The following is a 23,811-nucleotide window of genomic DNA, read 5'->3' on the forward strand; positions in this document are numbered from 1 at the left end:
CGAAGATGGTAATTGTTCTCAGCGACCCTCTGACTTGCAATTCAGAAAATACCCAATTCAGACAAGTCAGGAAGGAAAAAAAAAGCAGAAACTTGGATGCAGGGAGAGCAAATTCCATTTTGCATGCAGTCCAGGTTAAATTTCCTCTATTATACCTGTGTGTGCGCCATGGCAACATTACATAGAACTGTCTGCTTGCTTCCTAGTAACCATGGGATAGCCAGAAATGAAAGGCATGAGGTTAGAACATAGTTAATTGGTATATTTAAAGCTGCATGTGAATAAGTATTTCTATTCTGTTTTTGTCCTCTGTCCCCTTCTGAAGCAGAGAAAGACATGGACGACTTCTACGTGAAAAGGAGACATCTGGCAGAGCTCACGCGTGGGACATTGCCTTTGCATGTCATGAAGATGAACTATGACCGCGACGGCTACGGGGAAAAGAGTCAGACCCCCCGACGGGTCATGTCCCAGGAGCACATCCTCTCTGACAACTACCACCCTATGCAGTACGACTACACCATCCCCCGGGATCGCGTCATCTCGCATGAGCACCTACTGTCTCGTGAGGCCATCCACTCCCAAGAGCATCTGCTGTCCCCCGAGCGAATGCATCACCGGAGTGGGCCGACCCCCTTCCACGAGCTGCGGCTAGGTCACCAGAAGGCCCTGTCTCACACCAACGTCTGTGCCAGCACCCCTGTGCTAGATCGCCATCAAATGATAAAGATGAATTCTCACCCCACCTCTGCCAGCTCACCGAAGTCCACCTGGGACATGGGAAACCACACGGCCAACCGACGACAGGCCTTTGCCGCCAAACGACAAAACACCATTGAGCAGTTGCAATTCATCCCTGGGCACCACCCTAGTCAGCACCTCCGCACCGGAAGCAAGAATGAGGTCACTGTCTGAGCTCTGCCTGATTGGTTGTTGCTTTTATTTTTCCACCTGAAAAGAGGCCGTGTCTTTCTCTGATCTGTTTTTTTTCCCCCACCCTGACCATCCAACCCTTCCCCCACTGACCACCCGTTTGGCAGGGGAACGGATGGGAACATTCTGTAGATCTTTTGTTTTCTCTGTTTTTCACGAGGATAGACTTTTTTTCCTTCTTCAGAACGGCCCAGCTGCCTAGCGCGGCACTTCCCGCCGCTCTTTTATGACGTCAGACATGATGGTGCAGCCGACGTCAGGGACAGGCAAGCGTAGCAAGTGAGAAAGAGCACGAGAAAAGGAAAGCGGGGGCAGGCGAGGGCGAGACACCTCGCCTCTGTGTAGCAGGTTAGGCATTTGGAGGTGTGAACAAAGCTTGCGTGATGAAAAAGTAAGGTCCCTCCAGTGACATTTTGAAGGTCAATGGCGTGGGACATTAAAAAACACACAAATAGCATACAACATGCAATACAAATACAATATCATGAAATAAAATCATTTGGGGTACCCAGAGCAGCAAACCACTCTCCCTAAATCCTCTTCCAACACTTTAGTGAGTGTCTGACGCAGGCGAAAGTGTTGTTTTAAAGGGACGCTTTAGCATAATTTCGTGTTGAAGGAGGGGAGATTTATTTTCGGGGTGCCTCCGCAACAAAGGGGAAGCGAATCCCTATTTAATTCTGGGGCATCCAATGGAGTCTTTACACACGAACTCTGAGATAGGAACAGCACTCACTTCCATCAGACTTCCGCTGTCCTCTGCTCTATATCTAATACAACGTTGGTAACAAAAGTTGCGTGCAGCCCTATAGTAGCCAGCACAATGCCTTATTAAGAAAATAGAAAGAAAAAAAAAAAGATGATCTATTTTTGTTTTAGTTTGTAATCCAGAAATCTGAGGAGGGAGAGACTGGAATGTGGGGGAAAAATCCACCTTTTGAGAAGGGTGTTCCTTTGCTGGTGACACCACTCGTTTTGTGATGGGCAGATAGGCCCAGTGTGGCGGCAACCTTGTTTGTCTTTCTTCTCTTTCTTCCCGGTGCCTAGCTGTATAAACCGCACAGGGATCCATTCTTTTCTTGGAACAGAGGGCAGTATCGAGCTTTCCACCGCACCCAGGGGTGGACTGGCCAATAGGGAACTCTGGAGATTTCCTGGTAGGCCTCTGCACCCTGGGCCTCTTTTGTGTAGTATTTGCAAATATTCTCATAGGAAAAGCATCGGGCTTGCTGAAAATGTGTCATATGGAGACACTTTGAAAATTATTTCCAGGGCCTCTTTTGGTTCCCAGTAATTATTTCCAGAGCCTCTTTTGGTTCCCAGTCCACCCCTGACTGCACCCTTACCATTGCAAGCTTCCTCTTTGTAGCCGAAGGTGTGAGCATACCACCAGTGTTTCTCTTTTCAATGGACTTTGTTCCAAAGGGCATGACTTTGGTTTGTCCTTTAGGTATTCTGTGTGGGGTAGATAGTAACCCCACAGCCTTGTGCTACAAACGCTGTATCTATGTGAAAATATCACATCCGTTACTGCGAATGCGATTACAACACATTTTTCAACATGCATTTCAATGGACAAAAATGCGGGAGGGGTCCCACACCCAGCCCCTCCCCTACCTGACAGGGAGGAGTCCCACCCAACCCCTCCCCCTTTATTGATACCCCAACCCCCCCAACTATATTTGCATTGAAATTCGTTGTTTTTGATGCGTTGTAATCGCATTCGCAGTGATGGGAGTCGACATTTTTGGATGGATACCCAAACGCTAATAATGAAGATGTCCATGTTCCAATCAGCATCACACCAACACAGACCACATTTGTGTCTGGGAGTAACTTTTTTATCCACTCTCACGCTTTTGAAACGTTTCCGCCTTCAAAAGGATGTCTGATCCATACAACTTTCAAAGACAGGCAAAACACAGACACACAGACCCTTTAATAGCTTAAGTCCCAAAACTGGTCCAACCGCTTAACTTTCTGTGGACTTAATGGTCAGTGCATTTTTACCGTGTTCACCACCAACTTCCCCAGTCCCAAATAGGGCCCCCCCCTTTTATCTCTCGTATGTCTTGCTGCGTTAGTACTGTTTTGCAAGGTGAAAGGCTTTTCTTATGCATATCATGGATTCCCCCCAAACCAGCAGGAATCGGTGCAATCTTTAAAGAATCTGAAGTCTCCCCAAAAATCAGTTTCAAGTTTCAGAAGAGAAACAAAGCATTCAGCCAAACTTTACGCAACGATGAGGCATATCACCAGTTTCCTAAAGGTAGTCTGCGGATGTGAGTCGCACATATCATTTTTAGATCTATGCGTTATTCACACTGAACTTTTGGAAGACAATTTACTTATGGAGAATGTTCCAACTATCCCAGGATTTTAAAGGCCATATTTGGTTGTCCGAACGAATCAAAGGGAGGGATATCTCACGCCCTTTGCTACAAACGATTCAAAGTCATTGCTGAAGACACTGCCGCTCCCCAAAACTGCAGGCTTGGTTGGCCAATTGCTGGTATACGTCAAGGTTCAAAATTTGAAAGTAGGGAGGATCTTTGCTTGATGGCAGCACTGACTAAATGTAACTAGCCTCGTTTCCAAGGGTAACTTCTGCCCACCATTCTCCAATTGCCCTGTATAATAACACATCAGCGCCTCGTCTGGCCATCAGGACAACCAGGCATTTAAGCACTTGAGGTCCACCATTCCGCCTCCTTTTCTCTCGCAAAACCTGGCACCTCACATGCCCTACTGAAGATCCAGGTCCTGACAAGAAATATGCTGAATCAGGTCTGGGAATGTCAGGAATTAGGCCAGGGAGCTATATATGACGCGACGTGTCATTTCCTCTATTAATCTCGATGTTGACTTTTGAAACTTGGTAGCATGTGGTAATAACCTCATTTGCACACAGCAGAGGTGGGCAATTTATTTCTTATTGTAATTTTTCTATGTAAATGGAAAATGTTGGCTTGATTCCTGATCAATTTCTCAACTGAGTGATTGAGCACTTACTCCCAATACAAAGCTTAATCCTAGATGGTTCCCCATTCTGCACACCTTTTGTTGGGTCCTAGTTTGTTTTAGGGAGTTGCGTAGAGCTGCATGGATGAGAAATATTTGGTTGGCAAGTAATCGCCCAAAAGCTGCGGTACCTTACCAGTTGGCGGGGGGAATTAATTGGAATTGTATTTGCTATGAAAGTGGCAAAGTCCATTCTCTGCTTTTTGTTCATCCTTCCCAAATCCTGATTGAACCGAACAGCTGACACCTTTGCATGCTTCCTTGAGCCTAATAGGGATACTCGGGTATCTTGCCGTGAGGGGCGTTTCGGCTTATACACAACCATGGATCCTGCACCACCTTCACACCGGAGACCAGATAAACCTGATCATACAATCTATTGATTGCTTGGTGCATTTAAATGAGTAGATAACTTCTGCAACCTTAGAAAAGGTTAAAACCTACTCCCACTGCTGGTGCTTAGGGAGGTGGGGTCCTGGCTAGACTACCTGCTATTGGATATCGCTTACAAGAGCATGCTGAGTCCTGAAACTAGAGGAGATCCTGAAAGATCTGTGTGACAAGAGTAGACATGTATTGGATAGCAGCCGGGCCCGGGGTTGTAACAGCCATTCAAATTCTATGTTGCTGTGATGTGGCATGACTGTCATTTTCCGGCACCTTAGATCAGATTCAAACTAGTTTAACGCCATGAAGTTTCTGCTGTTAGCCTACTTATTTGAAAGTTCTGGCCTGATATCAAACAAATGTGTACAGGCTGGAGGAAGAATACCTTCTATTAGCACCCAGGGAGGGCGCAGCAGCCAATCAGGGTGCTTGGAGCGCTGGATGAATCTCATGTTATAAACCTGCATTCCGCGCAATCTTGCAGCTTCTAACGCCTGCCCAATAACATGCTCGATGCAACCCATTGTTTGAAGCTAATACATTGCTATTAGTAAGCCGGGATGTTAATGTGATGTGTTCATAGCAATAAAAACGGGATCCTCAGGGCTGTACCAGGTAATAATGTCTTGGGGACCCTTGTTAAAGGCCCGAATTAGTACCCATTTATAATGCAGTTGGCACTGACCATCTAATAAATCATCAATAAACATTTACAATCTAAAATAGACACAACAGTCACCTGTTAACTCTGAGAAAGAAAAGTACCATCAATTCCTGCGCAGAGCAACAGAATTGTGATTTGGGGACAGGATGGCCATACACGACAATGCCACTAGGAGTTCAGGAACGGATTCAGTTTAGATGAGCGAATTGGGCACATGTCCCTGGTAATCGATGATATCTTTCAGGACATCCCAGGACCGGAGACATGGTGTCCCGGGACATGGCACCATATGCCCCTCCTATTGTAGGAGCAAGCGGGAGGGCCACTGGTGAAATGGCTCAATGGGAGAGCGGCCCAGTTTTCTTGACATGCCAGTGCGACTCGCCAGCACTGAGTACCAGCTGCCACCCATTGACTTTTCCGGAAGTCAAGCGTGATTTGGGGCCAGACTATTGCAGCACCCTGCACTGTCCGCAGCCTCTTTCATGGGCTAAACAAAGGGGGCACTCTGTTACATTTAGAATTTTACAGATGTTGAGGATTTTAAAAAGTATGCGTAAGCATCATTCTCATTTGGCAACTTTTCCCTTTGACGTGGAGGAAGGCTGGCTCGGACTGGGGCATAACATTGTCTCGGGGACCAATGAAATAGTGGCCCACCGTTACTCATGTCAACTCATTCCTTTTGTGATAGACTTTTTGAATAGTACCCCAGATCAAATCGTACAATTAAGCCGGTCCGGTAGCACAGCGAGCAGAACGCTCACTTTGAAATCTGTGCAGAGCCTGCTGACGCAGGTTTGAATTCCGTTAGGCCCAAACTCAGCCGTTCCTCCTTCTGAGGTCGATAAATGAGCACCACACACTGTGGGGAATAATAAGCAGCGCTCAGATGCCTGAGGGTTCGTAGGGCTATATACATGCGAATTATTAGTATTATTATTAAATATAATGCAAATTGTGCAATTTAAAGAATATCTATTTAGCAACAATGGTCAAAAATACCAACCCACTTTTTGCGTTTTTGGTTTGGGCATTGCCTTATTGCCCTAGAGGCCAGTCCGAGCCTGGAGGAAGCAGAACAAGACTGGTCTATAGACAGCTCAGCAGAAAGGCGAGCATTTGAGTTAACATTCTTGTCTGCGGAGATCTCAAGTTGCCCTGCACGAGGTCTCCTTTCCATCCGGTTCTACAGTGCCTTTTTCCCTTTTTCCTTTTTGAAGGCAGCACTTCATGCATCTAGTTGCCAAGGCAACAGCAAGCCTGGATGAGCAACGGGCACCCAAAGTGGAGCAAGTGCATCTCTTTGGCGGTGACATACTTTTCCAGCCAAATATATAAGTGCCAAAATTGGCAGAGGCTTATTGGTCATCGTGTTCCTTTCCTTCAGTGCCAGTTATCTGAACAAGCAAGAAAGTAAATTACGTTTGATATGGAGAGCAACATCTTTTGTTGTATCTCTTCATCACACGATCGGCTTGGTGGTGTACCCAGATCGCATTACGTTTCTCAGACTTGTTCATAAGATATATGACAGCCTACTGCCTTGTGCTGTGTGAGAATTGATTTACATCATAAAAGGGGATGAGGTCCTCAAAGGAGATTGTGGCCACCCCAGCCAGAGGGCACTAGCTCAGCAGCTCAGGCACGGGGTCGCTAGTGGCAGACACCTGAGCCAAGGGGTTTGTGGTCTACAGGGAGATCGAGAGATTTCCAGGGGTGCTAGGTCTTCCAAGTGGTCACTACAGCGAGAGTAGAGCCTGGCCTGTGGCTGACACATCATGCCCCTCTATGCTGTCCTTTCAAAAGCGCTTGCCCGTCAGGGTGGCGCGCCAGTGTCCGTAGCCAAAGTCAGGCAATGACGGAGTCCAATGGATCAAAAAGATCGGTGATGTCCTACTGGATGGTAGTAGTTCCTGCTCTAAAATGGGGATGTTTGCGCTATCATTTCTTAACCAAAAAGCTCAATGTCACTCAGATATGCAATGAGGGCCAAACTGAGACATAACGAGGCTTTAGAGTGCCTGATGTCTATGTACGATTCTGTGGTCAAATGCATGTAATACGTTAATGGGACCATGAATCGGTGTGGGCAATTTAAAGCAAATGAACAGTGAAGGAAAATATCACGAATTTCGGTGCAAAAAAATGACAGTCCCAACTCTCCACAGCTAGACATAGAAGGATAGGATTATGTGCCAGATCAGGAAAACCAGGCTCACTGTGTCACCCTAATATACAGACAACTGCTGGCATACAGTCACTGCCCAATTTGTAGAATCCACGTTTGTTCTTTGAAATGAGGGTGGAGCACGTGTGTGGTTGCCAGTCTTCAGCTGCCAGAGCTATAGTAGTCCCCTTTAGGACCGTGAACCATGGAGCCGACATACAGGTTTATTTGTAATGGCTGTGCTTACCCATAGTGCTTTAGCTCTGTGGCACTAAACTGTGGGTGAACTTCCAATGATGGCTACTAGGGGACGCTGTGACAGGTGTGGTTTGTTAACTCAAATAGCCTGTTCTGCTCTCACATTATATGGCCGAAGAGTTACATATTGTAGTTTGATACTTTTAATTACAGTTCAGAATGAATTCTTTTTTTTCAGTTCATAACACTAGGTTCGCATTCTTAATTGCAATTTAGAATTTCCAAAAAGGGCAGTCTGTTCATTTAAGGATCTGAATTGCCATTCAAAGTTTCACTTCAAATCATTTTGATTATGGATGATTCTGAATCCATATTACTTAGAAGGGAATCTCCTGAACGCACCAGAGATTCCCGCTACAGATCCTTCTGGCACATATTATGCCGACATCAAGAACTGTTCTGCCAGAAGTAACCAGACCTACCAGGAGAAGTGCTAAGAAAGTCTGAATTAACTTTAGTGTGTCAAAAAACAATGGCCACGAAGCTCCTTAGCCAATTCCACAAAATCCTTTATGGTTAAGTGCAATCATCGACCGCGTCAATGATCCTCACAGACTCTTTCAGAAACAGGTTTTGCCTACAAGGCATCTCATAGGTGTAGACATTCCAACATCTGATATCTTCTCCTAGTTCACCCCTATCCAAGATGGCTCCCAATGATAACAATCAAGGGACATTTTTAAAATAAGGAAGATATCACTTGATAATACCTTGTCTTCTGGGAACATTGCATCACAAAATCATTTCAAACTCCAGGTTCAAGAGACTTTGTTCAATGAGTTAGTGGAAATTAAGATATCACCAATGTCTTTGTGTTTTTCCCAAACTGGTGGTTTCTCTTAGTAAAGTTACCACTTTCCATTTTGAACCTTGACTATATGAAACAATTTGAATCTCATGGGGACTAAAAAGAAATGTAAAATAAATTCAATTTTGGTTAGCATTTAAAAGGAAGCATTTACCTTGGCCCTTTTGCCGATCATCTCTTGAGGCTTGCCTTTGAATTGATGGCCCATCGATGAAGGTGACACGGGAAGTATATGCAGACATGCAAATTTGCACTAAAGTAAACTCACTTTTTTCACATCAATAGCTACGAACAAAACAATTTCAAAAGGCAAATTCTTTGGCAGAAAACACTACCTTGAAAATGGCACAGCTTTCGAGCAACAGAACGTTCTGAGTGTGTCTTTGCTTCCATTCATGTGAAAGTGTAGATGTGTTGCAGGGCGAGTCTGCATAGCCACACCTCCTATGAGTGCCTTTGTTTTGGTGCTAGGAACATTTGCTGATTTTTATTTTTGCCAAATGGAAACACTGCTGCTTTTTCTTGGCCGATGCTGCTTAATTCTTTAACACTTAACAGCGGGGAGACCCCCTGCAGCCTCCTTTCCACCCCATCCCCTACTATAACTTACCCCAACTTACCATCTACCTGTTTGTGATAAAAATAAAAGTGGCAAAAAAAGCAGCAAACAACGAATTCGGCAAAGTTGCCATTAGGCAAAAGTGGTGTACACCCTGGTATTGAGGATTAAGCCACAAAGGGGTCGTGGTGAGAAGATATGTGATTGATTGGGTGCAGTGTTTCTTTTAAACTGCACTCCGCCAATTCTGGGGCTGGAGGGAACTTCTAAAGGAGTAGAATTGTCCTTGGCACTCCTTCTAAGAGCAGAGACCCGTCAACCCTCATGCTCTACAAAGCACAAAAATAATTCCAGTAATGTTTAAAAAAAACTCGAAATCCACTTGCCCAAGATTGCATAAGCAGGTGACTGCTATAATGGATACAGACATTCCAAACAGAACTATTTCGGATTGCATGAAATCCTTTTTAAAAAGCACATATTTCTTGACATGGCCCTACTGTGCCATCGGGAACTGATTCACGGCCCCCGCAATGCCATTTTCTTAATGCATTGGCCCCGATGCTAGCAATGGTGTTAAGAGTTGAGTTACATGACATTCTGTTTAGATGGCATTATCCTTCAATGCTTCTAAGATGAAAATAGCATTTGATGACTAATTGTAGGCAGGATAACCATGATGTGTTCCAAGAAGAGCTTTTGTTTGTCCATAAGGGTCAGCCCTAAAACCCCGTATGTTGAGACGAGCGGCCCTTCTTTCTCCTTGATCTTGGGGCCTTCAGCGGGTAAAGGCGGCAATGATTTTCGTAGGTGGAGGCCACACATTCTAACTGATCAATTCACAGCAATGAGCAAAGGGGTAATAAGTGGTAGGGAGGCATTTGGGAAACATGCTTCCAGGGAGGTGGGGAACAATCTTGTTCCATGGCCCACTCAAATTGCCCAAAAGAGTAAACACAGAGAACCCCAACTTTGAGCTGTAAGAGCCGCCACTTTGGAACATTTCATGATAGGCACACGATCCACCCAACTGAGGCCGATGAGTTTGAATTTTAGAATTCCTTCCATTCGAATTTGTAGATATAGTGGGCCGGCCTTTCTCAAGCGGACCCTTCATATTGGGGCTAGTTTGGGTTCTGTTCTCATGTTCCTCCATACTTTCATTTTAGGCTCCAGGAAACTGGGAATGTTAGTCAATCGGGAAAAGAAGGGACAAAGAGCTAAACACCCAGAAAAATAACTCAGCTGATTTACACAAAAACATCTGCCCCACAACACAAAATCAAGATCTGGTGCCTGTGCGCCACCTGTCAAATCAGACAACCGCGTTCAAGTTCTTGAATTGCTCATTTCTTTCCACAAGAGCATGAGCATTTTCTAGGTGAGTGCATTGAATTTCATATTTTTCAACACGTTGAAACGTGAACTCTTATGAAAATGTAAAGTGGATCCCGAACTTGTGCTTTTTGATTCTTACTCAATGTATACAAAGGACGCAGAGTTTGAGAAATGTCTACCCCCTAAATCTGAAAAATGCGGCGTAAAATTGATTTTCAGTAAAGATTCAGTTTTTCCCTAGAGTCTTCTGCGATTACCAAGGTTCACCGGTAGATGGGGGAGATGATGTCTTCCGCGCAAAGGTGGGATCTCACTCATTGCTTCAGAAAGGGTAAGCTCCAGCAGAGAGAGATTTCTGCAGCTTTCAGTGGCAATGCCCACTCGCTAAAGGATTGTTCCCACTTAAAGAAAGCAGACATTGCATTTACAAAAAATAATAAAACCCTTTACTGAATAGCTAGACCTTTCCTTCGCTCCCTGCGGTTTGTGCAAGTTGTTTCCTCGCTTTTGTAAATAAACAAAGACTTTAAAAAAAACTAAAAAAAACAGAATGAGAGATGACTACATTACGAAAAACTTTTTTGATGTAATCCCCGGACTCTGCCTTGCAGGGGCGGGCTCATTTGAAATGTAACAAGGGCTAACAGATGACACTTTGCTTTTTTTTCTATTGCAATTTTAAAAAGTTATTTCTTCACAGAGCGTGAGTTTTTGGAAGGGTGGGTTTGGAGGCGGGAGGGAAACGAGGCATTGAAAGTGATAACTTTGGATGTGTGGTTTCTATATAGTTATACAACATATATATATATATATAAATAATATTTTTGTTTTGTTTTTCTAATACTATCACTGTGGTTTGGTGAAGAAACAGACTTTTTAGGGGGATGGACTGGAGAGAAAAAATATAAACAATGGTGATGGTTTTGGAACGCATCTTTATTGGTTGCCCTGCTTGATCTTCCCCTGTTCCAAACATGTGACACATAATCCCGCCCCGCCCGGGGGGTTTCCACCCAATGGGTGGGCCTTGGACACTGGTCATGTTTTCAAGTTTTGCTTGCAACGGACTAAGAGGACTGACTGCGGAACAATGCCAAGAGAAACATGGAAATCCACAGTGTGCCGAGCCCCTGCTTCTCAATTCCGGGACCTTTGCGGAAAAAGACATGGCCCCCCTCTACCTCATCTGAGTGAGGGAACGCAGGAGCGGATCCGTGCACTGTTTGTCCTGGATGAGTCTTACAGCTCTGCGTTGGATCCATCCTGTGGTATGCGGGACTCTGTGGTATAGAGAATGGGCACATCATGGTATGTTACTTTCCGTGCCTGTGTTTGCTTTTTAAGGTCTTGGGTACCATTTATTGATGGAATGAGGGGAGCTGTGGTCAAGTTCTGAGTGCGGCCCTGGGTGTAGTCAATTGCGAAGGGTTCCTGCTCAAACCTACTGTGGGACAGGTGTGATGAGGAAACTCTCGAGGCAGCGCACTGCTTGCTCTTCTTCTTGCCCCAGTGTGGGCACGCATATTGCACAGGTAGTCTTTCACCAACCCCAATCCCAGACAATGCCTTGTTGCACAAACCCTTTTAAGCATCTGCGGCAACATCTTATGTTCGTCTGCTGCTCAATACACTGGCACCAATGAAGCACACACACCCTCTAACCCTGCCAATGCACATAACATGGCTTCTGCTGAAATTGGTTCTCATCATGACACCCGCTCATTTTCTGCCAACACTGGCTCTGTGTGGATGCCAGCCTTTGGCCATTTATCTATGTTGCCTTGGGCGCACACTGGCACCGCACAAGGTCATCAAAGTTTTGGCAACTTTAAAACATGTGTTCCTTTCCACTGCATCCACTTCCTCATCATGCCGGCATGTGGTCTTGTGTGATCACTTGCACCTGCTCATGTGGACTCACTCATTTACTCACTCTAAGACACTGACACTTCCACAAAGTCACCCTCTTTTCAGTTCACACAGACATCCTGTTCCTAGCTGACACCGGTGGGTTCACCAAATCTGGATATCTCTGGGCACAGATGCCAGTACCCCCTCGCCCGCCCCCTCACTCCCCCACACCACTCCATGCTACAATTCTAAGCTGAATGCAAAGATTGAGAACTGTCAGAGGCTGAATGCGATCCACTAGAGATAATTGCATAAAGGCAGCCTCAGCACCACTGAGAACCTAGAACCTAGGCCAGATCAGCACCACTGAGAACCTAGAACCTAGGCCAGATCAGCACTGCTGTGAACCTAGGTTGGATCAGCAGCACTGAGAACCTAGGCCGGATCAGCAGCACTGAGAACCTAGGCCAGATCAGCACCACTGAGAACCTAGGCCAGATCAGCACCACTGAGAACCTAGGCCGGATCAGCACCACTGAGAATCTAGGCCGGATCAGCACCCTTGAGAACCTAGGCCGGATCCGCACCACTGAGAACCTAGGCCGGATCAGCACCACTGGCAACCTAGGCCGGATTAGCACCACTGGGAATCTAGGCCAGATCAGCACCACTGGGAACCTAGGCCAGATCAGCACCACTGAGAACCTAGGCCAGATCCGCACCACTGAGGACCTAGGCCAGATCAGCACCACTGAGGACCTAGGCCAGATCCGCACCACTGAGAACCTAGGCCAGATCCGCACCACTGAGAACCTAGGCCAGATCTGCACGACTGAGAACCTAGGCCGGATCAGCACCACTGAGGACCTAGGCCAGATCCGCACTACTGAGAACTTAGGCCAGATCCGCACCACTGAGAACCTAGGCCGGATCAGCACCACAGAGGACCTAGGCCAGATCCGCACCACTGAGAACCTAGGCCAGATCTGCACCACTGAGAACCTAGGCCGGATCAGCACCACTGAGAATCTAGGTCGGATCACCACCACCGAGGACCTAGGCCAGATGAGCACCACTGTGGACCTATGCCAGATCTGCACCACTGAGAACCTAGGCCAGATCAACGCTGAGAGCGTGGCTGCAAATGGACAGAGGAAAAGATGTTGAAGAGAAAGAAAAAAAAACAGTGCTTGCTTAATTGCCAATACACAACCTTCTGATTTCTGCCCCGATAATAGGGAAAAAAATGGTTCACCTCTTTTCACTCTCACGTTCCAATAACATCAATAGTGTGATTCCATCAATGGGTCTCCCCAAAACACGGATCCCTTGCTCCATCTCATGGCCAAGCAGGCCCCTACCTGGGGCTTCTCTTGGCTTTGGCCAAAGTATGCATATCCCCCCCCCCCCTTGCAGCGAAGAAGACCAGCTAAACCACAATGGGGACCTCGCATCTGATTATCTGTGCTCTGTGCATTGAAAGATGCTATGTCAGGAATCTAGTGTGTGTGTGTGTGTGTGTGTGTTTGTGTGTGTGAGAGAGAGACAAAATGTTATAAAGATGTTGCACGGCATATGTGTCCTATGAGGCAATCCTGCACCTGGCTGATTTGATGAGGTATTGAATCGCTGAGATGACTTGCAATAGCCTTTTCACAAAAAGTGTTGTTTTATTCCCAAAGCATTCCTAAACATGAAACAAAATGACCACATATACATGCACCCCTAATTCTAGAAACCATGAGCGAAAGCCATACAATAATAGGAATTTAGTCTGTGTCACCTTCAGTGTCAGTCCTGCATTATGAAATGTCTTGCATCCTGTGGCTTTGTTGAGAGTGACTATCTGCCTGTTGCTTAGCAACTCGGAATACTCACTGCGCCCTCGCAGGCTGGTGCACAAGGTCACGCAGTCACAGGCCCAACCCTGACCTACGGGGGACCCGCCCCCATCCAAATAATTTGTTGTCACAATGGGAGCGGGGCACGAGGGTCCCTTTTTAACTCATGGCGCACGATTTCCAGGGCCACTCCTTTGCCCACACGTGACTTGGGAAACAGTGCCAATTGTGTTTTGTTCAAAAGCGTTTATACTGCGCCATCACCACTGTAGGGGTGCCAAATGGCACGAATAGAGGCGTACTGTGCATCCCGCCAGTCAACCATCCCATATTGGTGTTATCCCGGCTCTCTATGTATATACACACGCAGATACACACTCGCACCTTGCTATAACGTCACCTAACACATTACATTTGCCTCTTGTGTGCTTCTTCCTGTCAGGTTTGAAACGTTTCGAGTGATTAGCCTTCACTCATTAGGCGATTTTGCTTCCACGTGTATATTACCTGGCAGTCGTTGTTGTCGTCCGTTGAGTGTCCCAGCTCAACACTCAGCGCAGTGAAAGGTCCCTCTCTTGTGGGGGCTGTGGGGGAAGGGCAATTGCATGTCAGCCGTGCATTTTGGCGCGGTGACCCCTCCTCCTCCCACCCCCACACCACACATCATACAGCCTGACTGAATCCAAGCCGCAGAGTAGCTGCTGGCAGAATTTAGAGAGAGGGCCAGCCGGTAGACGGCAACCACGCATGCGTCGAAGTATTTCAGAATATAAGCCATATTGGCGGGGTGCTGCCAAAAAAAAACGTCCCGGCCAACCCTCTTCAACAAGAATACCAAGGACAGGAAATAGACCCCCTGGTCACGACACGAGGAAGCGATGGGCGTGTCCATCTCCCTGTCCCCTCCAATATTGACCTTAGATACTGCGTCTGAAATGAAAAGCTATGAGCAATTTTATATTTTTGTATACGATGCTGAACAGCAGGGGGCGCTGGCTTGAGTGGTTTATATTTGTCATAGACTGTGCATGAAAAATGTTTAAAAAACGAATTCCATCCTGCCTTCCACATTCCAGCTACCTCCGACCCAGCTGCATTTCATTTCAGGTCCCCCTACTTTTCATCTTCACTTGGGGAGTGGCGGTTATACCCAAGAGTCAGAGATAGAAAGAGGACAGAAGAGGCCTCGAAACCTTAGCACAGAGAACTCTGATTTCTAGCATCCCCCAAATTCCATGTAAAAGTGTGAATTTGTGTTGACCTGACGAATATCTGCATCACATTCGTTTTTTTTCCAATAATTAAAACATGGCTGATAGGGGAAAATGGGCAGCGGCTTAAAGACCTGCACCAGTATAAGGTCATTTTCCCAGGCAAGTCATTGCCTCTGGAAGGCCGGTAGGAATAGGACGGGGTCTCGTGCTCTACTCTAGACTTGTTTTCTTCTTCTTGCTGACAGATTTTTCCATCAGCCTGGATATCAAGGCTTAAGCTTCATTACTCCATTCTCTCGGGTAGAGTGTGTAGTCGTGGGTTGGGTTTCTTCATGGTCTTTGTGGAGTTGTCACAGTAAGGCTGGCTTCACAGGGTCTTTGCCGTGATGGGCCGGCCGCGCATAGCGGCCAAATGCGCCAAATCTCTACTCTAGACCTACTCCTAAATGGATTGAAGAGCCACGGTCATTTCAGGAATTCTCTTATGTCAGGATAGGCCAATGAGGCTGCTGTTTGTAACAGACTGTACCACATTTCAGTTTCATCTGCTGCAAGGGGTGCTGTCTGTTTTTGACTGCATATTAATGGGTGATCCAATGTATTTAGCTCTTTACAACCCCCCGTCTGTGGCCCTCTGTGGTTAATTCCTGCCCAGCAGCAGTCTGCCACTTGCGCAGCCACACCTCATTGTTGGAACAAGCACATTGACCACTGCAGGCACCAAGCTCCTAAGAAAGTACAGGTACCACGTTTTTTGTGGCCCTTTCGGTAGTTTGAACCCTGTGTTTCTTAATGGTTGGAATGTGTTCGTGTTTTGGAATTTCCCGCTGCGCTGTGGCGACTAGCCACTGTCGCGCAAACGTAACACAAAGTAGGGCCTAATTCCCAGAACGTTTTTTTTCGAATGGGGTTTTGCTATTATAAAACGCTTCTGTGAATTAGGCATTTACTGTTTCCCTCGTCCTAAATCCATAAAACATCAAATAATAAAAGGCAGTGCCGCACAAAATATCCCCGGCAAAGAATGCGAGAGATGCTTTGCTTTGTACCTTTAACATTTACGCTAAGCCAAATTCTTTGAAATTTCTCAAAAGCGTGCACATTTTTATTCTCCGAAAACCCACAGAGAGTGTTTTCTTTCGGGTAGTTTCCTTTAGGTCCTAATTTGCGATTCAATTGCAGTATAAAACAAGTTTCCCTGGGAAATAGCCTGAGCTTGCGCGGCGATAACACAACTGTGGGAAGCTCTCTGGTGCGTCACTAGCAGGGTGGCACCAGGCGCTACCATGGTGTCCTTAAAGCGTCCAGCCTGGCACTAATGCAAGGGAGGAGTGGTGAAATAGCCCGTACAGCCCGTACTATAATACAGATGAGGAACGGCTTCTTGAAGATACAAAGGGCCTCATTACACGGTTGGCGGAGAACCATGGCGCTATTAGCGCCATGGTTCATGCCGGTAAAATACCAGCACCGCCTTGGCGGAAAGGGGAATTACTGCCCCATTCCAAGGTTGGCGGGGCGGTAATTCCCCCTTCCACCATTGCCCTTCCCCATTCCCATTTTTGGCCCATAGGGCTCAATGGGGATGGGGAAGGTGCTAATTACGGTACCACAATTTGCGGTACCGTAATTAGCTCCCTAGGTCCCTTTGCGGGTTGGTTTTTAACGCCTGCAAAAAGCAGGCGTTAAATCCCTAACCCGCAAAGGGACCTCGTAGTAAGGCGGTAAGGATTTACCGGTACCAGTATTTTACCGGTACCGGTAAATCCTTACCGCCATCCGTGTAATGAGGCCCAAATATTTCAAAGACAGGGAGGTGTGTGCCAATATTTCGCTGTTGACAAAGCTTTGGCCCAAACGCGCACTCAAGCATGCTGGGAATCGTAGTTGCCTGATCACCTTGCAACACAGAGAGTGATGGGGCTGGCAACTATCAATGTAAAAGTTGGCTGTGCCCTTCAACTGGAGATAGTCATTACAAAATGCATGGAGAAAAATAAATAGAAGTGTAATGCACAGCTGGCTCTGTTAGCAGTGCTCCCCAAATACACACAGGTGTATTCCACTGTTCGATTTAAAGGAAATCAGATTTTATTTCAATTTTACGTACTCAAGAAGTGGAAAGCTCTTCTTTCACCATTTGTGGAGTATTTTCACCACTGTGCCAGATACATCCTGCTCCTTTTCCTCCACCAAGGACTTACTCCAGTGAAAAAAGTTTGATCCTTCCTCCAGGCACACTTTGTGTCCCTTATGCATCCTTTTTCTATTCCTTCTGTTCACCTTAAAGGGATCCTGCCATTTACTGAGCATTCTGGTTTTTTTGCCATGCTAATGTAGATCCAGTGACTAGAATGGGCAAGGTCCCGTTTTCTTTCTGTCTTGATAATTTAAGGCGGGACTGCGTCACTCCAGGCAGACACATGAAGACGCAGTGACTTTAGAGTAAACTGCCCAGAGGAAGGGTCCCTCCGAGCTGGATGTTCCATTCTGTGGTGCCAGTGCAAGGAAATTGCGCACACAACGTGGTGGCGGGCCTAGTGGACCTCCCTTACCTTTGCGGCAGTCTCTAGAAGGAGAGGCATTCCGTAAGCCTGCGGGTGTACAGAGAAGGAAGGCAAAGCCTGGCGTAGCCCGATCAGGGCCAACGAGTGGCTCCTGACTGGATTCGTCACTGAGGAGGTGGAGCTTCGTAGCGAAACAAAGGTAGACCGTTGCATGTGAGTATGCAAAGGGGTCGGTAAGTTTGCGCTTTGTGTATGGCGAGGCTCAGGGTGTTCGGGGGGGGGGGGGGGGGGGCATAAAGAGACTGAGCTAAAGGAAGCATATTGAAAAAGAGCAGCCTGGGGAGAGACAAGAGAGCCGCAGAGATCCCCTCCCCCCCCCTCGGCCCCCGTGTGAGGAGGGATCGGATTTCTCATGCCCAAATGAAACAGGTTATCCACATACTCTTCATCTACCTCCTCCTCTTCCTCATCTGATGACGAATTGAAAGAGGGGCTCCGAGGTGAGGGGAGGTATGTTTCTAAGAACAGAGTTCTAAGCCGACACTATTCTTTAGGCAAGTTTAGTATTCACCCGCATATGTTTAGCAACAATTGAGATCAGCCGGTGCGCCAATCTCAGTAGTTCGATGGAGCAAGATTAACAGAGCTCCCACAAACGCTTCGACACCCAACCCACGAGTCGTTTTAGGAAAGAATCTCCGCTTTTCTGGCATTCCTCTACATCAGAGATGCGGATGGGAATTATCTGTACGTTATGCTCAGTAAGCAGTGGGGTGAACAAGTTGGCGCCTGTGCTGGCCAAAAAGTGAGGGATGACCTCTCAATGGGATTTTAGTTCTGTTGTGTTTAGAGGCAATGAGCTTTCCAGGAAAGTCTTGGGCCAAGTCAAACCTCCAACTAAAAATATAAAGCCACCACCTCCAATTTCTTCTCAATTAATCACCACGGTGAAAGGCCTGTATAGTGTTTTTTCACAACCATGATTGTTGTTTTAACTCTATTAGTAGACACCCAACCCACGAGTCGTTTTAGGAAAGAATCTCCGCTTTTCTGGCATTCCTCTACATCAGAGATGCGGATGGGAATTATCTGTACGTTATGCTCAGTAAGCAGTGGGGTGAACAAGTTGGCGCCTGTGCTGGCCAAAAAGTGAGGGATGACCTCTCAATGGGATTTTAGTTCTGTTGTGTTTAGAGGCAATGAGCTTTCCAGGAAAGTCTTGGGCCAAGTCAAACCTCCAACTAAAAATATAAAGCCACCACCTCCAATTTCTTCTCAATTAATCACCACGGTGAAAGGCCTGTATAGTGTTTTTTCACAACCATGATTGTTGTTTTAACTCTATTAGTAGACACCCAACCCACGAGTCGTTTTAGGAAAGAATCTCCGCTTTTCTGGCATTCCTCTACATCAGAGATGCGGATGGGAATTATCTGTACGTTATGCTCAGTAAGCAGTGGGGTGAACAAGTTGGCGCCTGTGCTGGCCAAAAAGTGAGGGATGACCTCTCAATGGGATTTTAGTTCTGTTGTGTTTAGAGGCAATGAGCTTTCCAGGAAAGTCTTGGGCCAAGTCAAACCTCCAACTAAAAATATAAAGCCACCACCTCCAATTTCTTCTCAATTAATCACCACGGTGAAAGGCCTGTATAGTGTTTTTTCACAACCATGATTGTTGTTTTAACTCTATTAGTAGATAGGTTATACTGTCCAGGGTACACTGGCAAGTCTTCAACCGATCTTTGCAGCCCAACTGGGGTCTGGTTTATAAAGACCACATCAAACACAAAGGTGAACATGCCAAGATAAAGGGACAACTTTGGGCTAGCCTGTTGGAGGTCACCTGTCTTCCTTTATTGGATCTGGGAGTAGAGGATTTCGGACATCTGAGTCGAAGATGTGGTTCAAGATGGATGCCATTTTGAATGTGTAAGGCAACCCATACATTTCAATTGCATGCTTACCCATGTGCCTTGAAATCCAATCAGGAGTCAGGATCCTGGTGACTTGGTGATGTTTTTGAAGAAGGTGATCGTCCTGTTTCCATTTGAGGAAGTTGGCACAGCATGGTACTTAATACACCTCACGGATGCAAAGGTCTCAGGTGACTAGTAGACAGTTCTTGATCTGAAGACGCGGATTTGGTACATCAAGTGAATCAGACTGAAGATGGAGTCCTTGCAGAGGTTGAGTCCTTTGATCCACAATGGGTGTTACCTTTAACCTCTGGACTTGTAACACACCTACCTGAATGTTCCCATCAGTGATTCCGATGCGTGTGATTCTGGGGCAACGTTGCCAGTTCAGAGATCTACCGTACGGCATCAAGTGAGCACCAAGAGGGCCCACCAAGATCTTGGCTCTAATCATAGTGATGATCCCTCACTAGGGGGCCTGTGTCATTCTTACCTAAGCAACCTGCTGGGAAATGTGGATTGCCGTGCAGCGGACGGATGAGGATGAAGATGGTCATGGACACAATTCAGGCTTTTTATCGGTCCCTGGCCTTCATTGAAGGAATTATGGGATGAGGAAAAGTGAAGAGGAGCTGATATCTGCATTACATATGGTAATGGTTATTCCTCCAAGCCGTGCTCTTCCTCGGCCCGTTAGTTGCGACCAGGTCAATCATGTCTCCAGCAGCCATTTTGAAGGTTTATGAATGAAAAAAGATAATCAGTTAATGAGAGGATGCCTTTAAGGACAAATGAAGAAATGTGCCAAGGTCGGATCAGGGATATGCAGTGTGCCCTGAGGAAGGATCAGACGCCCTCACTGAAGTAATGGAAGTAGGACGAGCAGGATTCTGAGCAAAGGTAATCCAGACATCTGCAGCGCACTAGTCTCTTAAAATGGGAAGTAGCACGCGCACTTATCTTGCGCAATTGAGGGTATTCTTTAGTGATTTAAAACTGATTTTATTTCTAAAAAGTGCACACATTGAGAGCATTTTTTTCATTTTAGGTACTTCCACTGTATCTAGGAAGCACACACTGATGCATTATGGGTAGTCTGATATGTCGCCCCGGTTAGCAATGTTGGGCTGCATCATCTTGTTATCGGTGATTGTGGGTGCCTTCCACATCAGACTGCGCAGTGTGGTTCCCTGGTGTCTCGGCATCTTCTTTGATGGTATAAATCTCTTGAAAGCAACAAACCCCTGCCCACACTGGCAGATGCAAGCCACAGAGAAAGACATCCTAGTTATAGTGGAAAAAAAGTAAAACGAGTTCACCGGAAAGAGAACATGGGGCCTCATCACAAGTTGGCGGTCCGGTAATAAGGGTGCCAGTAGCAACATATCAGCACCCTTTCCGGACGGTCATACTACGAGAATGCCGGTGGGTGCACGGATCCCCGGAATGCCTGACCTGCTGGGATTTCAGGCCCCTACCGGCATGTCTCTCACAGAAGCATCAGCACCGTTAACAACGGTGCCGGTGCTCCAGTATCCCCATTCCCATGGAGTTCGATGGGGATTTACCGTTCCGCCGCCACTTTTGATATCCCGGTGGCACCTGGATATCAGACAGCAGAATCAGTGTTACCGGGTTGGCGGCAATGCGCCGGTAGCACCGGTGGGTTATCACCAACCTCGTAATGAGGCCCCTTGGAACTGATGTCAGCAAAATATTGCATTGACACAGATTTTGGAGTTGCTTTCCAAAACCAAAGCATGCGCGGAGGTTGGAGAAGTGCAATATTCCACTGATTGTCACAGGGGAGGAGTTTCAGACCAGACGTTAGCACTAAACTCCCATATTTAAAGTGCTTTATCCGGCTTCATCCCACTTCGAAGCCCTGTAATGAGGGTCTTTGCTAGTATTATTATTAGCAAATCTAAGCCCTTTAGGGTAATAATGCAATGCCCCAAGGCATTTTAAAAGGGGGCAAATATAAATCTCTCACTCGTACTATACATTTTGTCTGTGAATTTGGACTGCAGTAATTAGTAGCTAGTGTTCTCTCTGCCGCGTGCCCTGTTTGGACCAAGGTCATTAAAATGATTGTTTTTTTATTAAAATAAGGTTAAAAAACCGCCATGAACATTCCATCTCCACTCAGCCATTCCTTTGATCCGAGTCTGTCATTCCCATCCCTGTACTCGCTCCTTGGCGGAGCTCTGGGGCCATCCAGCATGGCTTATGCCACTCCTTTCATCCGAGTCTGCCATTCCCATCCATGTGCTTGCTCCTTGGCGGAGCTCTAGGGCCATCCAGCATGGCTTATGCCACTCCTTTCATCCGAGTCTGCCATTACCATCCCTGTGCTTGCTCCTTGGCAGAGCTCTGGGGCCATCTAGCATGGTTTATGCCACTCCTTTCATCCGAGTCTGCCATTCCCATCCCTGTGCTCGCTCTTTGGCGGAGCTCTGGGGCCATCCAGCATGGCTTTGAGTATTTCTGACAGTAGACACAATTTTAACGGAATAACAAATAACACAAGTGTATTATATTTTTAAAAATGGATTGTTTTGCTAAAAATCCACTGGTTTCACGCTCAAGCGCAAGAGCGCAGTACTAAGGAGCTGCTATTGTGTTTTCTGAAATAAAGACAAAACGTTCCTATGAATCCTCTGCCCTGGGGCTGGTGTCGCTCATTGATAGCATTTTGTCCCAGAGATGGAGTGAGCAGGTGTCTGGAAGAGAAACAAGTTAAACCCAGAGACGCTTCGCCTGTCTGGGATGGCCACGAGTCTGGTTGCAAAGATGCACTGAAGGCCAACTCAGCCTGATCTTCTGGAGGTAGGTGAAATGTGCACCACTTTTAATTGTAAACTCCTTTTCCCCCAAAAGGTTAGGCACAGTTACATGTCTGACACCGCAGTTTGAAGGCTCCAAGTACCGAGTCTTAGGATTTTGGGCGGGAAAAGAGATTGTGTGTGTAGCTCAAAGTGCATGCACGAGCGAATAAGACTGATTCAAATGCATAAAATGGCGGTGTCCAGTGATAAAGTCGCCTGGGAAGAGGCCACCAGGGGGCGGCATTTCCCCAAAAAATGCACCCTCAGTAAAATCAAACACTTTCCCCAAATTTTCTAGGATAGGAGTTTATAATATACAATTATACCCCTGCCAGAATATTTAGGGAAAGTATTTTAGGGGTCAGGAAATAAAAGTCACCTACCTAGCGACATTATCACATGGGACCCCCTCCGGCCTTCCACCTGCCAGTGGTTAATGAGGTGGCAGGTGCCTTGATATCTTCAGATAAGACATCAGACACATCTTCAGGCTCATGTGTGCAACTCCTGTCCACCAGCCAAACTAACTTCATGGAAAGAACCAAAACTATTATTTCATCGGGTGACCTTGGCTCAGGTACCAGGTGACTAATGAAGATAAGCATTGTATGGTGCACCAAACTATGTGCATGGATCCAGCAAGTCAACATGTCGCCGTAACCCTGTCCCTATATGCTTGAAGGGGTCTCTAGCATGCATGACATGGGCGGAGTCCAGGGCTGTATTGGCAAAACCTTTGCTCGGCGCTGGGGAAACTGCAAGAGAATGTCTCACTAAATTGACATAAATCCGGACCCTGGCCAGCGGTTTACTCAAAGGTTCATGTGTGTGGGGGGGGGTGAGGGAGAGGGGATAGACAAAGAAAAGGGTCAGGTTTCCCCAGCGCATCACCCAGGGGAATCAGATACAGACTCTGCATACTTATCTCACTCAAAAAACTCACACAACCATCTCTCGCACAACAAGTTGTGCACACTTCACCACACCGCAACAACACAAGCAGCACCAACAGCACACGAAAACTGACATCGATCCGATACTCACACCAAAGCTCAGCGCATGGTGTATACCGAGTTGAAGCTGCCAGCAGTACACCACTCCTCTCACTATCCTACTCCCTCTTCACCTCACTAACCCATCCTACCTTCTCGTTTACAGATCCGCCAGAGTGATTGGGGACCAATTCCGTTGAAGACGGTGCGCGGTACAAATACCTTTAACATAACATAATATAACTATCTGGGAAGTATGACCCCCCCCCCCCGCACCTCCACTCATTTGAAAAAACCACTGGGAGAAGCAGCTAGAGGCTAATGACAGCCCTGTTATGTGTCAGAGAGCTTAGCCCGCAAGCCGCTTCATGGAGCACACCCAGACATGCCGGCTGAGCCCTTCCCACTGTTGTGGCACTGCCAAATGCCTGATGGGCCTTCTCACCACAACACATCAAAAATCTACTTTTTTTCCTAATATGGAGCTCCAAAGAGGCATCACACCAGCAAAAAAGGGCAAACATA

General features: G+C 46.6%; 1 protein-coding gene across 3 annotated transcripts in view; it reads left to right on the plus strand.

Annotated features, from left to right (window-relative positions):
* Positions 1-22,127, plus strand: part of SHISA7 (shisa family member 7) — a 540,684-nt gene extending 518,557 nt beyond the window's left edge. For 2 of the 3 annotated variants that reach the window (XM_069606998.1, XM_069606997.1), the window contains one exon: positions 326-22,127. In XM_069606998.1, the coding sequence (XP_069463099.1) occupies positions 326-915 (590 nt within the window). In that variant the 3' untranslated portion in view covers positions 916-22,127. The remainder of the gene's footprint in view (positions 1-325) is intronic. The other variant, XM_069606999.1, reaches the window with a different exon arrangement.
* Positions 22,128-23,811: the final 1,684 nt, after the last annotated feature.

Source organism: Ambystoma mexicanum, chromosome 1p (assembly GCF_040938575.1).
Source record: "Ambystoma mexicanum isolate Mex_15411 chromosome 1p, UKY_AmexF1_1, whole genome shotgun sequence".
NCBI classification, from domain to species: domain Eukaryota; kingdom Metazoa; phylum Chordata; class Amphibia; order Caudata; family Ambystomatidae; genus Ambystoma; species Ambystoma mexicanum.